Source organism: Pelodiscus sinensis, chromosome 29 (genome assembly GCF_049634645.1).
Source record: "Pelodiscus sinensis isolate JC-2024 chromosome 29, ASM4963464v1, whole genome shotgun sequence".
Lineage (NCBI taxonomy): Eukaryota > Metazoa > Chordata > Testudines > Trionychidae > Pelodiscus > Pelodiscus sinensis.
The window spans coordinates 9931529-9946989 of record NC_134739.1 but is presented as its reverse complement, the minus strand read 5'-3'; the positions used below and the strand labels follow the sequence as shown (position 1 = coordinate 9946989).

Here is a 15461-nt window from a genome sequence, read left to right as displayed (position 1 = left end):
GCTTCATGCCCCATCAAGGGCTCGTCTGGGGATACCCGTGCATAATGGCTTTAGCGCACCATGCATGGTGTTTCCGCGACACAGCCTGGGCCTTTGAGCCTCAGACGCCAGACACAGGTAATCCGCAAGCCAGCGGTTTAATAATGGACATTTTTAGTAAGAGTCCTGGACAGGTCATGGGACAAAACAAAGTCATGACCTGCCCAGGACTCCCACCAGAAACACCCCAATTGCATCTCAGGGTGGGGGGCATTGCACCAGCAGCTGGGGGGGAGGGAGCCCTGAGTATCCCTGCTTCAGGAGCAGTCAAGCACCAATGGCTCCCAAGGATCAGCTGCCCCGGCAGCCGTGATTCCAGCTAGCCCCCGTGGCGGGGCCACTCCAGCAGCACCAGCGCGGTGTAACTGGCCTCAGAGCTGCCTCCCCACAGCCAGCTGCTTGGGCAGCCATAGAGGAAACCCAGAGGCTGCAGGAATTCCCGGAACCCCGGACTTCAATGACCAACATGGAGCTCTAGTGACCAGACACCGGTCCCAGGCTTTGGGCTTATGCATAACAGGGGCGAGGGAGAAGAGATTTCCCAGGAAACCCCATTTCCCATCCATTGTCCCCCCCCAAAAAAAACCACACCATCCTTGTTGGCCACACTGTTCCATCCAGTCCCTTAGGCAGCCAGGCCCACAGTAAGACGGACCCTTTTACAATCGACAGCTGTTCGAGGCTAGGGCAGCCCATTGCCACGCCTGCCACGCTTTCATTGAAGGCAGCGGCTTTCAAACCACGGGTTTACGTTGGGCCACGGGCACTGACTATTTTCTTCGACTGGGTAACAAGGAAAAAAAAAAAGTGTGAAAGTTCCTGTTCTAAGGAAACCAGCATCCAGCGTCAGGCACAGAAATGCCGCATGCTCCGATTCGCTCGTTCATGCCAGGTTTGTTCTTGTTGGACCCATCCGTGGGACAGATGAGGGAAACTTGCCGTTTGCCAACGAATAGGAGGTTTTGGCACGATGGCTTGAGCCGCCCATGACTCCCAAACAATACAATTAATCACTGTAACTCCATCTGGAGGAGAGAGATTTTATTACTTTTAAAAAGCTACGAACAAATAGCTCCCCAAGAACACAGTAATTGCAGGCTTTAAATTTAGCCACCGAGGCACTCACGTGCTATTTCCAGCCTGGATAATGGCGAGAAAAATATAGTATTTCTGCAGCGCTGGCCCTACGTGATAGCCAAGAACGGCATTCAAGAGGGGAAAACAAAAGGATTCAGGGGCTGTTGGGTCCCAACTTAATTCTACATTCAACCGCATTACATCAGCTGTTTCATAAGAAATTATAACCAGCACCAGTCAGCGCCCAGCCTGTCGGAGCAAGTTAATGGTTTGCCACTATGGCCCCGCCTGTGTGTCGGAGTGATTACCAGGAGGCTGTTTAAAGTGGCCAAAGGTCTTTTCGCCACCAGTTAAGCAAACGAACTTCATGCAGTGATATGCCTGAGTAAGTCAATGCCACAAAGCAACCCACTCCAGAAGCAGCATGGTTCCATATTCCTGACGTAGAAGCTGCAGACAGATGCGACACCCGCAGAAAACAGAACAGCTGCCCCTTTCCGTGCCCCCATCTCTGCTCTGCCAGCTAGGCACCCCCAGAAGTAGGGCAGGGGAACGCTTCTTACGCAAGCTTGCTAGCAAACTGATGTGCAACTGACACATGTGGATCCTAATTAAGAATTGTAGGTTTTTCCCAAACACGAATGAGCCTGCAAAGAATTCAGAAGAGCTACACTCATCTGTAAAGTCTCATCTGTCTTCAGTGCACTGGAAAAAACTTGAGCTGAGTTCACCCTTTCCAATGTCACTGCAGAGCTGGAGAGAGAATTATCTTTTTGGAGCTAGAAACAAACCTCCCCCCCCCCGCATCTGCTGAAGAAAAGCGGCAATATTTTTCAGCCAGAAACCTCGAGGCACTTCATAAGCAGAAGGCAAAGGCGGGAAACTGAGGCAGAGTTGAAGCAACTTGCCCATGGCAGCTAGACCAGTAACCTTCCCACAGGGCCACACTGATTCAACCGCTCAGGCCCAGTTTGAAGTAGTCATTTGTATTTTTACAGCTTTTCGTGGGTAGCGGCAGCTTTGGTCAGCAAGGTGTGGAATATGAAAACAAAAAATGAGCAACCGAGATCCTTTCATCCGGCTGTCCATTCTCCCTCAGGAGTGGGCAGAAAACAAAGCCGCCCGCTCAACATCCTGAAAAGAACCTTGAGACGCACTTGGCTTAAGTAACAAGACGCCAAAACTCGCCACGCACTGGGACTAATGATGCAAACACATCTGTAGACAATCGCCTCTGTCTTCGAGAGTTTCGGATTGGAATGCCCCTCCCCGTGCCCTTTTTGTAGAAATGATTTCGGAACAAAATGACTGAAGCATTATGAAATGCCTAAAGGCCTGACAGACTCCGCAGAAAAACTAATCAGGGATGGCAGATTTAGAAAGATATTTCAAACCTCCATCTAATTAGAAACATCTTTGTGTCTGACGTCTGTTTCCCCAGCAGAGCGGTTTATGAAATATACATTATTCCTACACAAGGGAAGGGGGAGGTCTGTTTGTCAAAGCGACTGCAGACAAGAGCACGGCGATCTTCCTAGGCTGCGTATTAAACTTCAAAGCTAGAACGGCAGTTGTCACTTACGTGCGCGTTTCAAAACAAGTACGAGCCCTGAAAAGAAAATTCCTGCTCTGCAGACACAAGAGGGTTTTATTCTGTAAACAGCTGTGGCACCCATATGGTTCAGTGGGGAGCGGGATATTATTCCAGGACAAAGTCGTGAGTTCAGTTTCAACCCCAGCTATTTATGCAACACCATGGATGCTTTGCAGACTGGCCATATGTGATCCCTGCCTCAGATATCAAAGTGACTGGCATGAGGCAAAAACCTAGACACTACAAAGAGAACTCAGATTTCTGGCCTCTCTCAAACAGCCCTGCAGGATAATGCATTATAAGCAGTTTCTAAGAAGAGACACAGATAATCCACATCACCCATGTCTACTAAGAAGCACTTGCTGCCTATGCTTCCCATCCACAGGTCCCAAAGCACTTAGGGAAGGCGATCAGCATCTCCACAAAGCCACATAAGCATACGAAAGCACTAGTGTTCCCTGGAGAGATTCAAGTGCCGCACAGCTGATTAGCAGAGAGAGAGCCCACAGGTGGCAGCATGAGTTTCTACTGGTGGTGCACATCCACACATGCCTTGGTGCACGTAACAAAATTTATTCTCCATGGGGGGTAGAAAAAATGAGAGGGAATATTGCCAGTGACTTTCAATTTCATCTCATAATCAGCAGTCATATCTGCACTCTTCATTACCGCTGATTATTTCTTACCGACAAGCACTTTCAGGGACTCCGAGAATGGGAAGGATCATACAAAACCTTATTCTAGTCCAACTACCAGCTTACAGGCCTCACCTGAAATGTTTCCCCGGCACTTTCAGATTCCAAAATTAATGCGACATTCAGCTGAAATCTGCCGAACTAACAAGACCAGACAAGTTCATGCCTGAAAAGGTTTCCATCTTCAGACGAGAGCAGTAAAACACTCAGAGCCAGGACTTGCAGCCACCTGCGATGTACTTTTTGGTTACACACTACACCAGGGTCAGGAAGCCGAAGTCACTACAGGCAGTCCCCGGGTGACGTACAAGATAGGGACTGGACTGTAGGTTTGTTCTTAAGTTGAATTTGTATGCAAGTCGGAACTGGTACATATTGTAGGGGAAACTCTAGCCAAACATTTCTCCAGAGCTCAGTTTTATTCTCCCACACCTCACTTCCCTCAGTCCTTTATTCTCAAGCCGAGGTGTCTGCTGAGAAAAGCCGCTCCGCGTCTCCCTGGTCTGCTGGGGGAGGGGCGCTAGCTCCGCGTCTCTCTGGTCTGCTGGGGGAGGGGGGCGCTAGCTTCGTGTCTCCCTGGTCTGCTGGGGGGAAGCAGCTAGTGCAGGGTTGCCTCACCCCGTTTGTAAGTAGGGATCCGATGTAAGTCGGATCCATGTAACCCGGGGACTGCCTGTACAGGAAAGCAGGGCAGACTTTTTTTTTTTTTAAAGGAGGAGCTGTCAGTGAAGAAAGCCCCCCCCCCCCCCTTTACAACAACACAAGCAGTGTCTCTAGAATACCTCTCGGCCATTACAATAAAGAACTGGTTAAAAAAATAATAATAATCTGCCCAGGTCTCCTCCACGTGCCAGGGAACTCCCTGCTAGGGCTCACTACCACCAGCTAACACCTGTTAAACGGAGACTCGGCGTGTCCACACTAGACTACCTGTGCGGCAGCATTCAAACACTCGCCCTTTTCCTAGCGTGGACATTGCTTCAGAGTGTAACAAGCAACTTGTGCCTCTTCGCTGCGGCCCTGCCCCGCCTGTTTTACTCCAGGGTCCCGAGACCCTGACAGAATCACAGAGCTGGAAGAGGATTCCGTCGCCAATTTTTCCTACATGCAGATACCATTATCCTGCTGCACCGCATAAGCATCTCCCTTTGCTCCCCCACACCACCTGCTCCGTGTGTCATGCTGGATGGGAGAAGCGGCAGCTAGGAACTTGAGGAAGAGCTGCAGGTTCCATGCAGATGGGTTGTCGGCGTTGTCAGACAGCCACAATTCTTCTCGGACGCGAAAGGAAGAGTCAAAGACCTCTCACCAGATAGTAAAGAGCAGCAGTCCTGTGGCTCAGAAGGCAAATTCTATTTCCAGGCCTGCCTCCTTTGTCTACGTAACCTCGAGCATCTCCCACCACATTGCTTTTGGGTTTGTCTGGGGGAACAAGCTGCACCAGATGAATTTAAAGGGGGAGGGTTAAGTTGATTTTGTTACACCACCAAAAACCGCTGGCTGGGCATGTTGGGTTTAAGAGAGACAGCTTTTGCCTTAGCTTACATCAAAGTAGGAATTGACAGACGTGAAACAGAAATCAGCTGATGCAAGCAGTTGCATGGACACTTAAAAAAAAAAAAAAGAAGTGACAAAGACTTAAGTGTAAAAAAGATGTCAGTTTCCCCCATATCTACCATAGGGGGATGTTGGTACTCGTCTTCCTTTGTGGACAGCTTTAAGAGCTATGGTAGAAGTGCTCTGGAAGACCACGTTTTCTGAAACTGAGCCAGAGCTGAAGTGTTCGAAAGCCAAATTCAACAATGCACAAAAAACACTGGCTTTCAGACAAACTACAGAAGCGTTGGAGGAGCCTCAGGAACATGAAAACCAGCTGATCCCAGCTCTGGAACCTCGTCTTGGATTTGTGGGGGGGAAGCCATCTCATGCCATTAAGATTATCCTCAGTATTTTCAAGGACAAACATTGCCTGGGATGAGAGGGTTGCAACTTTCACCAAAGAAATCCAGCTTCCGAGGTGGGAGACACAACTGATCTTCCCAACTGGGAAGCACAAGGGAAAGCTGAAATGCAGGACACCGTTGCAACCGATTGACAGTGTAACATGGCCCTTCCTCCAAGCGTTCCCCAAAACGACGCTTGGGCATAGTGCCCTGCGCAGATACAAGATCTGCAACAGAGAGCTGAGGACACCCACGGATACAAAGCTGATCTCTGCCAATTTGCAGGGTTTATTTCCGCACCTGCAAAGAAGAGGCACAGATAGCCATCCCTGCAGATGCAGACACCCGCGGGTTTACAAGGCTGGAAATGCAGCTCTGTCCCAGCAGGGCTGGTCATGGCCAAGTCCTGAATTAAGCAGAAGCACAGCCATGCTGTGAACTGCGTTTCCGCTCCTCCCCCCCTTCTGAAGGAAGTGTCCTTTTTCCCTCAGCTGTGCAGGGTGGCTCCTTGGAGGCGGTATTGCTCTACCGGGCTTGTGGCACAAGATACTCTGGAGAGATGACCCCAGTTTAAGTCGGTCTCGTTTTTAAATCCTTTTCCCCGCCACCCAGCTTGAGCGCTCTTCAGAACGCCCGCTGCAACACTTCTTGCCTCTTCACACTGGCATGGCCCAGGGCTGCAGTGACACAGGGGGCTTTCAATACCCTCGGATGGACAGACAGAGGTCACTTGTTCTTCCGGATACCATACCCAGAGCTGTCGGGTTGGGCGCCCCAGACCCGCATTTCAGACAGCTGCTTCGGTCATTCTATGGATGGGGCCCGGGGCAGCCCGGAGGTTACCTGGGGGCCTGGCACAGAGCATCACCAGGGGTGTCCCCCCCCCACCATGGCTGCAGGAGCTGGAACAACCCATCAGCACCCCCTCCCCCCCCACACATGGCCTCACCGCAGCCCCAGAGAGCTCTGCTTTCCACCGCCACGGTCCAGCATGTAGTGGACTGCAATGGCAGGGTGCCGGGTCGCTCTGGCTCCCATGGGGAGTCCAAACCCCTGCTGCCGCCCCTCACAAGGCCTCCTGCCCCCTCCCGCGGCTCATGCTGGTCAGGGGAGGGGCCTTCAGGCAAGGGCGAGGAGCAGGGGTGGGGTTAGGGAAGGGATGGAGCAGGGGCGTGCAGAATGAGGGCGGAGCCTGTGGTGTGGGGGGTCGATTTAGACCCCACACCTGGGGGGGGGTGCACCCTAGGGACAGCCCCGACCGTATCCATGCACTAACCCCTCCTCCCCCCTCCCCGCAAGCTGCCCAGTGACATTTTCAATAGCCACACAGTCCCGCTTTCGTCAACCCCGACTGCTCATTCGGGGGACAGCTCCGCAGCCGGCGGAAGCGAGCCACCCGGCCTGGGTCGGGAGACCTGGGCTAGCAGGGAGCACCTCAGACCCTGAAAAACTTGGCTCAGTCTGGAGCCAACCTGCTAGCCCCACTCCAACTGCGGGGCTCGCTGCCCAAGGCCGTGCAGCCAAATTCCCAGGGTTAGTTTATTTGGATAGCCCTGTTCGAAAGAAGCAGACAGGGAGAGGATACGCCCATCACTCACGGGGTTAGTGAGACAATGGAGGATAAACATCTATTGTAGTGTGGTTGCTGTACACACAGCAGCTGTTTTGACACAGACTCCGGAAAATCTGAAGGGGGGGCCCCCCGCTACTGGGAGCCACTTTCCTACATGCCATAATTCAAGTTGCATTTTTTTAATTAGCTTCCCCCGAAACGGCCCCCACAATTTGTTCGCATTAACCCAGCCACCTGAAACAGCCATAAAAAGACAATTCTGAAGTTGCAAAGCACAAAAAAGCCATTGTAAACCACAAGCTTTTGCATTCCTATAGCTTAATGGCCAAACCCACTTATGCCAAATTTGCAGTAAAATAGGTATTGCCATGACATTTTATGGACGCCTTCCAAGCGGATGAATGGTTACAGATTGAGGACGGAACAAAAAGACACTTTAATTGGGCACGCTGTCCTTTTATAGCCTACTTCAATAAACATTAATGAAGGACACGGACATGGACCTTTAAACCTCTCCAGATCCATTATCGGAGAATGAATGCGTCTACTTGAGTGTTGTGCCTCTATTGCAAACAACAAGGACCTAGCCAAGTAACAGGGACCCCCCCACACACACACGTGCCAAGCCAGGGGACAAAGCTGGAAAACAGAAGCTCCCGTCCCATTACCAAAAAGAAAGATCGTTGCTTTTAAATCCCCCCCCCCCCTCGGAAATTCCTCTCTCTCTTAGCACCCCTAGGAAGAGAGCTAGAAACATAGGTGTTGGCACGTCACCCCAGCATTTTGTCCATATTCAGAGGGCAGAGGTGAAGAAATTGTTAAAATAGCCAAACAGCCCTGTGGCTGGGTTCTCAACTTCACCTCCAGGCTGGGATATTGGGCTTTCGCGAGCAGGAAGAAGGACCCTGCGGGCTTCACAGCTCTAGGTGAACAACTAGAACCCATCCCAGAGAATCAAGGTGCCAGCCGCTCTGAGGGGCCAGGATGGGTTTGCTGGAGCTACAACATGGGTTCCCAAACTGGGGGTTGTGTGAAGAAATTTCAGGGAAGGTGTGAGGCAATCCAGCCTCCTCCCCCTTCAATTCCCTCCCCCACCCTCAAGTTGTGCTGTTATTTTTGTTTTTTGTCCCTGATCTGTTCCTTTTTTGCTGCTATTTGGGGGAGGGCGCATGAGAGTTTCTCAAAAATCAAAAAGGGGGTCATGATGCCAAAAAGTTTGGGAACCACTGAGCTACAACCTGCTTAGGAATTAGCCACAACCAGTACAGGAATTAACTACAGGCAGTCCCCGGGTTACGTACAAGATAGAGACTGTAGGTTTGTTCTTAAGTTGAATCTGTATGTAAGTCGGAACTGGCATCCAGATTCAGCCGCTGCTGAAACTGATCAGTTTCAACAGCGGCTGAATCTGGACGCCAGTTCCGACTTACATACAGATTCAACTTAAGAACCCCAGACGTCCCCAAGTCAGCTGCTGCTGAAACTGATCAGCAGCTGATTCCAGGAAGCCCGGGGCAGAGCAACTCTGCCTCGGGCTTCCTGTAGTCAGCCGCTGGTCAGTTTCAGCAGCGGCTGACTTGGGGACGCCTGGGGCAGAGCAGCTTGGGTGCTGCTGGGTTGGTCCAGTAGCGCGGCCGCACCTCGGCGCTACTGGACCAACCCAGCAGCACCCAAGCTGCTCTGCCCCAGGCGTCCCCAAGTCAGCCGCTGCTGAAACTGATCACCAGCGGCTGAATCAGGACTCCTGGGGCAGAGCAGCTGGGGCACTGCCGGGTTGGTCCAGTAGCACCAAGGAGCGGTGCTGCGGGACCAACCGGCAACGCCCCACCTGCTCTACCACAGGCCCCGGACTTTGCTCCACGTCTCCCTGGTCTGCTGGGGGGAGGGAGGGCACTAGCTGCGTCCCCCCCCAGCAGACCAGGGAGACGCGGAGCAAAGCGGCGGAGGACCCGGGCCGGACCCACGGCGCTTCCAGATCAGCTGGAAGCGCCGCGGGTCCTGCCCGGGTCCTCCATGGCTTTGCTCAGCGTCTCCCTGGTCTGCTGGCTCCCCCAGCAGACCAGGGAGATGGGGATCAACTTTTCTCGCCCCGGAGGAGGCAGGCGGCGGGACCAGGCGTCCCGCCGCTCCAGTCCTCCGGGGCGAGAAAACCCCCGTTTGTAACTGCGGATCCGACATAAGTCGGATCCGCGTAACTCGAGGACTGCCTGTATGTGTAGCAGCACTATGGAGCAAAGGTTGTGTTTCCAGATGGGCTTACGCCAGGTGCATTCGGATAACACTGGAGAGGCAGGGCCCATGGGAAGAGACGGATTTCAAAGGAAGAGGATGCTGAGAAACACTAGCAGAAAACATCTGAATAGCTTCATTCAGCTGAAGGCGGATCCCGTGCTGACAGGCGATGGAAACATGGCACAAAGCTCATCTAAGGTGCAGAAATCCACCACGTTCCAGTAGTTGGCAGGGAAGAACCTTTATTTTGCAGTTAGCAAGGCAAGAGAAACGAGGGGCAGATTTGACTGGCTACGTGCAATGTGTCTGAATAGGAAAGGGTCTTACATTGCCTGGGGAGGGCTACTACGTCTAGGGGCACCCACTATAGGAGTCTGCCAGCCTCTGTGGCTACTACAGAGTGCCGGGGAGAAAGAGCAAGCACTTGCTTGCAAACAGGAGTTTCCAGGGGATCCCAGGGCAAAACACTGCGAGTACACACTTCCTTATTGGCTTGATAAAGCTCTCAGTGCTCCAGACAAGGCAGCGGAGGGGGAACAGAGCCAGGGGAAGGAGTGACTCACCCAAGGTCACGCAGGGAGTCGGTGTAAGAGCTGAGAAAAACTCCTGCTTCTCATTCCATTGCCCTCCCCTCCGGCACTCACTAGTTCCCTGCAAGAACATGTCTGCTTTAATCAGTCGCCCAAGCAGGTGCAGCGTGGGTGAGACCCAGCGGACCTGCCACTTCACTCCCACAACTGATCTGTCATGCGTCGCTTTGCTTTTCTACTGGGACTGGCACCGCCAGAGTGGCTAAAGGCCGGGTTTGAAAGTCCCCCGGAGCGCACCAACACCTGACCCACGAGCTCAGAGCCCACGCTGACATCACCCCCAGCATGTTAGTAGAGAAGCTCAAAGTGGGCCCTGCCCTTCAGGCACAGAGCAGCATGACTCATTGCAGAAGGTTCCCAAGACACACCCCAAGCTACTGAACACACCTAAATGCCTCCTCTTTCAAATGCTCAGTCCTGCCATCCAGTCGGATGGGAATACACCCGCAAGGAACACCCTCCCTGAGAATTCAGAACGTGGACACAGATCCTGGGAATAAATAGCACATTTTCAGGACGGGAAGTTTCTGTTCTGAGACTATTTTTTGGCCTGGAAGAAAAGGGCATCTTTAAATACTCTGCAGAACGCCAGGCAATTTCAGAGCGTTTGGTATTATGGCCAAAGGTGTTTGTGTGTGTCTTTTGCCGTTCCCAAACTTTTCATTTCTACCCGAGAAAGCCACAAGCACAATTTGTCTCATCTTGCACGCACCACTCGTATCTTCTGCAGGTCAGATCTAAGCAGGCTTTGCTACAATATTCACTCTTAAGTGAGAATAGAGGGTTTAAATCGAAGATACAGCATCACACCGACTTCAAAATTCCCACCAGCCACCTTTATCCACACCACGTGCTAGGTTCAATTTTCCACACTGGGGCAGATATCGGTCCAGGATAGAAAGCCCAAAGACCAGCTGCTTTGTGTTTAGCTACTTCACACCAACAGAAGCATCCGAGACCAGGTCTGCCTGCAAAAGTGAAGTCAGCTCAGCTCGCTCTCTCGGATTCTCAAATCCACCCCCCTAAGAAATGCAGGTAAACCAGGCCGTCTCCTCACATAGAGGGTTCTAGTCCTGGGAAGAACCCTTCCAACTTCGGGGGAGGTAAATAAACTGTCTGTATCGGAGAACCCCTCCTGTCGCTGTAATGAATCAGCACGCAGAGGAGCCACAAAATGCAATTGCAGCATTTCAAGAGTGGAGAAGCCCTCCAACTTCGAAAACGCATGTTCAGGTGCCTTTTGTGCAGTTACGGCAGCACCAAGCACACTGCCTGGACTCCCTTGCACCCAGCTCTCATTGCATTCGCCATATAATTAAACATGCACCCTCCCTAATGAGTACAAAGAACATCAGGGCGTTCACGCATACATGTTCGTACTGATTTTATGGCATCCATTTTTTTAACTCCGATTCTCTTTTCAGGTTCCTTATACAAGAGCATTTTTTCCCAGGCAACTCCCAGCAACATTTTGGCATTGTCCTTTCATCTTTGTTGTAAACCTAATTAATTAAGCGAATACCAGCCAGACAACCTCTCCTCTACAAGTTCCCTAAAGCACGGCAGCATGGCAGACTGAACAGGCTTCTAATTTCACTGCACAGATTCCTTCCTTTCGCAGACTCTTTTTAGTTTTTAGCTACAAGATTTGAATAGATTCCTTCCCTCCTTACCCTCACTCTCAGGTTGTCTACATTGCCTTTTTCCCCCCCTGCAGAAGATATGCAAACCATGCTCATTTGCATATCTTCTTTGGATCCTTTTTGCAGAAGAGATTTTGCCACTAAAAAGCCCCATGTAGACAGGATCATTTCTCAGAATAAACCCCTTTTTCCTCAAGATCCTGTAAACCTCATTTTTTGAGGAATAAGGGATCTTGCGAAAAAGGGGTTTTTTTCCCCCGACAAATGGCTCCATCTACACAGCGCTTTTTGGTGGAAAAACCTCTCCCACAAAAAGGAGCGGCAGAGGATATGCAAAGGAGAGCTGCGATTTGCATATCTTCTGCCAAAAAATCAGCAGTATAGACATAGCCTCGGAGTCCTCCCTACTTCCACACACTGAAATACTAACTCCCCCTCACTTACAGACCGTTCCTGATAGCAAGATGAGAACACAAGATTTTCGGCTCTAAATTGACTTTACTCCAACACACGGCAGAGCATAACAAACAGGCTCAAGCTCTTATAAACAGGGCCCTACCAAATTCACGGCTGTGAAAAAAGTGTTCCATCCAGACCATGATCTCCCCTGCAAAGTGTGGCTGTTGTAGAGAGGGCACTGTATTGCAATCCTTACTTCTGTGATAATACTGCAGTGGCACTGCCTTCAAAACTGGGTTTTCAGCCAGAAGCTGCCATGGTCTGACCACCTGGCTCTACAGATAAGAGCAGAAATAAGGGTGACAATATGCAATCCTCTCCCATCATAGCTTTGTGACCTCCTTTTGGATTGGGACCCCCCCGTTTGAGAAATGCTGTCTGAAGGGCTTTACATGTTTATGCTTTGTGACAACCCGATGAAATCTAAAAATTTAAGTATCTGATGCTGTGGATTTCACAAATGCTATGACTGCGAAACTGACCAAAATAGACAGTCTCTGTTCATCTGAGGAAGCGGGTTTTGCCCACGAAAGCAAGCTCATGCTTTTTATTTTGTTAGTCTAAGGTGCTACAGGACTACTTGTTTTCAAAATGGACAGTGAATTTGGTAGGAGACATCACCTGCTTGCTGTATTTTTTTCTTCCAGTGAAGAAACACCACCTCCCAGAACTATTTCATCAACATGGCTACATCTCTGCTGGGGCGTGGTTTTTTCCAAGTCCCATCCCACATCCATATGCCAATATAGTTTTCAAGTAGAGGCCAAGCTTACATTGCAAATCACAACTGTTTGTCAGGCAATTGGCAATCTAGATACAAGGCAAGTCTCTAGGGCTACTGCTGGGGACTCCTATCAGGCAATTTCCCTACAAAGAGTCTACACTTAGCTTGTAACAGCATCTTCCTTCCAACCAGGGCCAGATTAAGACCCTTAGAGGCCCTAAACACTGAAAAGATTATGATGCCCTCCCCATATGTAATTCAAAATAAAAAGTATCAGAGGGGGAGCTGTGTTAGTCTGAATCTGCAAAAGCGGCCACAGGACTCCTCGCCACTTTTTCAAAATAAAAACAATACTATACCGTAAAAATCTCTTTTTTTTGGTGCCCCTAAGCACGGGCTTAGTCTGCCTACTGGGTAATCCAGCCCTGCTTCCAACCATTGCAAAGTGCTGGGAGCCCGATGTGTGATCGTGCTTTGCAAGAACATACACTTCAGTCAGTCACCGCATGCAAGCTAAGAAAGCAGGTCGGGAGCATTTTATAATACATGGACAGGAGACCTCAGAAAACTAATATGTCAAACGCGCAAATACACCCTGAAAGCTGATTGTATGTTGATTCACTGCACAATCAATTACACAGAGGAAGGATTTCTTAAATGCCTGTGGCTCATGCCTCAGTAAGAGATTGCCATCTTAAGCTCGCATGGCGAGAGCCGAGCCAGAATGACACCCTTCCTATCACAACAGTTACAGAAACAGCAATGGCACTCTCCTGGAAAACCCAGTCAAGGAGACAATTTGCAAACTTGCTCCCCAGGAATCCAGCAAGAGAACAGGAAACGCCCATTGTGAGCTTTAAAAAAGGAACCATTTCAAGGACCAGCTGAAATAGATTTGCAGCACGCACCCCTCAGCAGTTTTTGTAATTTGTCATCCAGGAGTCCATCAAGTTGCACTGCCTGAATGAAAAGACAGCTAATTAGGTTTGAAAACGCAAGACGCCTCCAGTTTACACCACTTCCCTTTCGGTTTTAATGCACAGTCCAGCTTTCTGGAGCAGTTGCAGGATGCAAACAACAGGCTCCTGTCTCATTCTCCAGATTCCAGCAGGATCCAATTTCTCTTGCGCGAAACAGCGTCTCACGAGAGAGGTTCAGCAGCCACCCCGCAAGCCTTCTGCTCCAACAGAGACTCCAGGCACTTGCAAATTAGACGGCTAATTTAATACCGATCTCTGGAACTATGTAACAGGCTGCCTACAAGTGGTTTGCCGTCAGCCATTAACTGCTTTGATTAATAGCGACCTCAGCGTGTGTTCAGTGCAGGGTGATGAGGTTACTGGTGACACTCCTGTTTTGGCAAGGCAGGGTTCCCTAGAAGGGCCACACGGAGGGGGGGGGGGAGGGACACGACACAGCACCTGGCTGGCGCGGACAACGCGGGACACAAACATGTGCGAGTCTGAACCGCCCCCAATTTCCCACCGGCACGAACTTTACCGGGCGCCTGGACGCGTCCTGGCTTCGCTTGCGCCAGATTCCCCCAAACCAGCACAGCCCCCCAGCAGCACTTCGCTAATCCCACCGCAAGCGGCCGGGCTTTCCAAGCTCGCCGAGACCGCCCCCTCCCCAAGTTCGCCCGGACCCCCCCCTCCCCGAAGTTCGCCGGGACGCCGCCTGCCCCCAAGCTCGCCAGAACCCCGCTGCGCCCCAGCCCGGAGCCCCTCAAGCTCGCCAACACCCCGCTGAGCCCCGCCCCAGCCCGGAGCTCCCGAGGAGCCAGAGAAGGCCCCACCCGGCCCGGACAGCTCGGTTCCCAGGGCCAGGGCGTTGGCTCGGAGCAGCCGGCGGCCCGCGGAGCGGACACGCACCAGCTCCTAGCCGGGCAGACGCGAGCCCGGGTGAAGCGCCGCCTCAGTGCCCCCCCTTAACACACGCACACGTTCAGCCCTCCCTTTGCACACGCGCGCACACTCAGCCGCCCCGCTTTGCACACTCACCCACCCCCTTTGCACACGAGAGCACAGCTCTCCCCCTTTGCACACGAGAGCACTCAGCTCTCCCCCTTTGCACACGAGAGCACTCAGCTCTCCCCCTTTGCACACGCACACGCGCACACTCAGCTCTCCCCTTTGCACACGCGCACACTCAGCTCTCCCCCTTTGCACACGCGAGCAGACTCAGCCGCCCCCATTGCACACGCACACGCGCACACAGCTCTCCCCCTTTGCACACGCACACGCGCACACTCAGCTCTCCCCCTTGCACACGCGCACACTCAGCTCTCCCCCTTGCACACGCGAGCAGACTCAGCCGCCCCGATTGCACACTCAGGCCCCCCCTTTGCACACGCACGCACACTCAGCTCTCCCCCTTTGCGCGCGCACGCACTCTCGGGGGAGCCCGCGGGCCGACCCTCACCTGCGCTGCGCCGCACCGCTCTGCCCCGACACTGGCGGCTGCCCGGCTCGCACCCACCAAACAAAAGGCGAGCGCAGCCCGCAACCCAGCCCCGCCCCCGCGGTCCCCAAGGACACAGGCCCCGCCCGCTCGTGGCCGCCCATTCATTGGCCCGCTCGCCCTTCAGTCACGCCGTCGCGGGCGGGGGCTGCGCCGCCACCTGGCGCGATGGAGCGCCTCCCGATTGGCCGCCCACAAAGCGCAGGGCGGACGGGCCCGCGGGCCGGAAGCGGATTGGCGCTTGGTCGGGGAGCTGGGACGCGATTGGACGACGGGGGTGGCGGTCACGGCGGGGAAGGGCCAGTGGGCGGGGGAGGGCGTGTCCCTAGGCCAGGTGGGACGGGAGACGCTCACCTGGATGAGGTCATGCAGGTGGGGGCGGGGCTTCGGGCTAGGAGGGAGGAGCCTGCGAAAGGACAGGGAGCTGGGGGA

General features: G+C 52.5%; 1 protein-coding gene across 2 annotated transcripts in view; it reads right to left on the bottom strand.

The window, feature by feature from the left end:
• JUP (junction plakoglobin) overlaps window positions 1–15146 on the bottom strand; it is a 57476-nt gene extending 42330 nt beyond the window's left edge. The window contains exon 1 of one of the 2 annotated variants that reach the window (XM_075911529.1): window positions 14991–15146. In XM_075911529.1, coding sequence (XP_075767644.1) covers window positions 14991–15133 — 143 coding nt within the window. In that variant the 5' untranslated portion in view covers window positions 15134–15146. Of the gene's footprint in view, window positions 1–9716; window positions 9791–14990 lie in introns of those variants that run through there. The other variant, XM_075911531.1, reaches the window with a different exon arrangement.
• Between the last annotated feature and the right edge of the window lie 315 nt (window positions 15147–15461).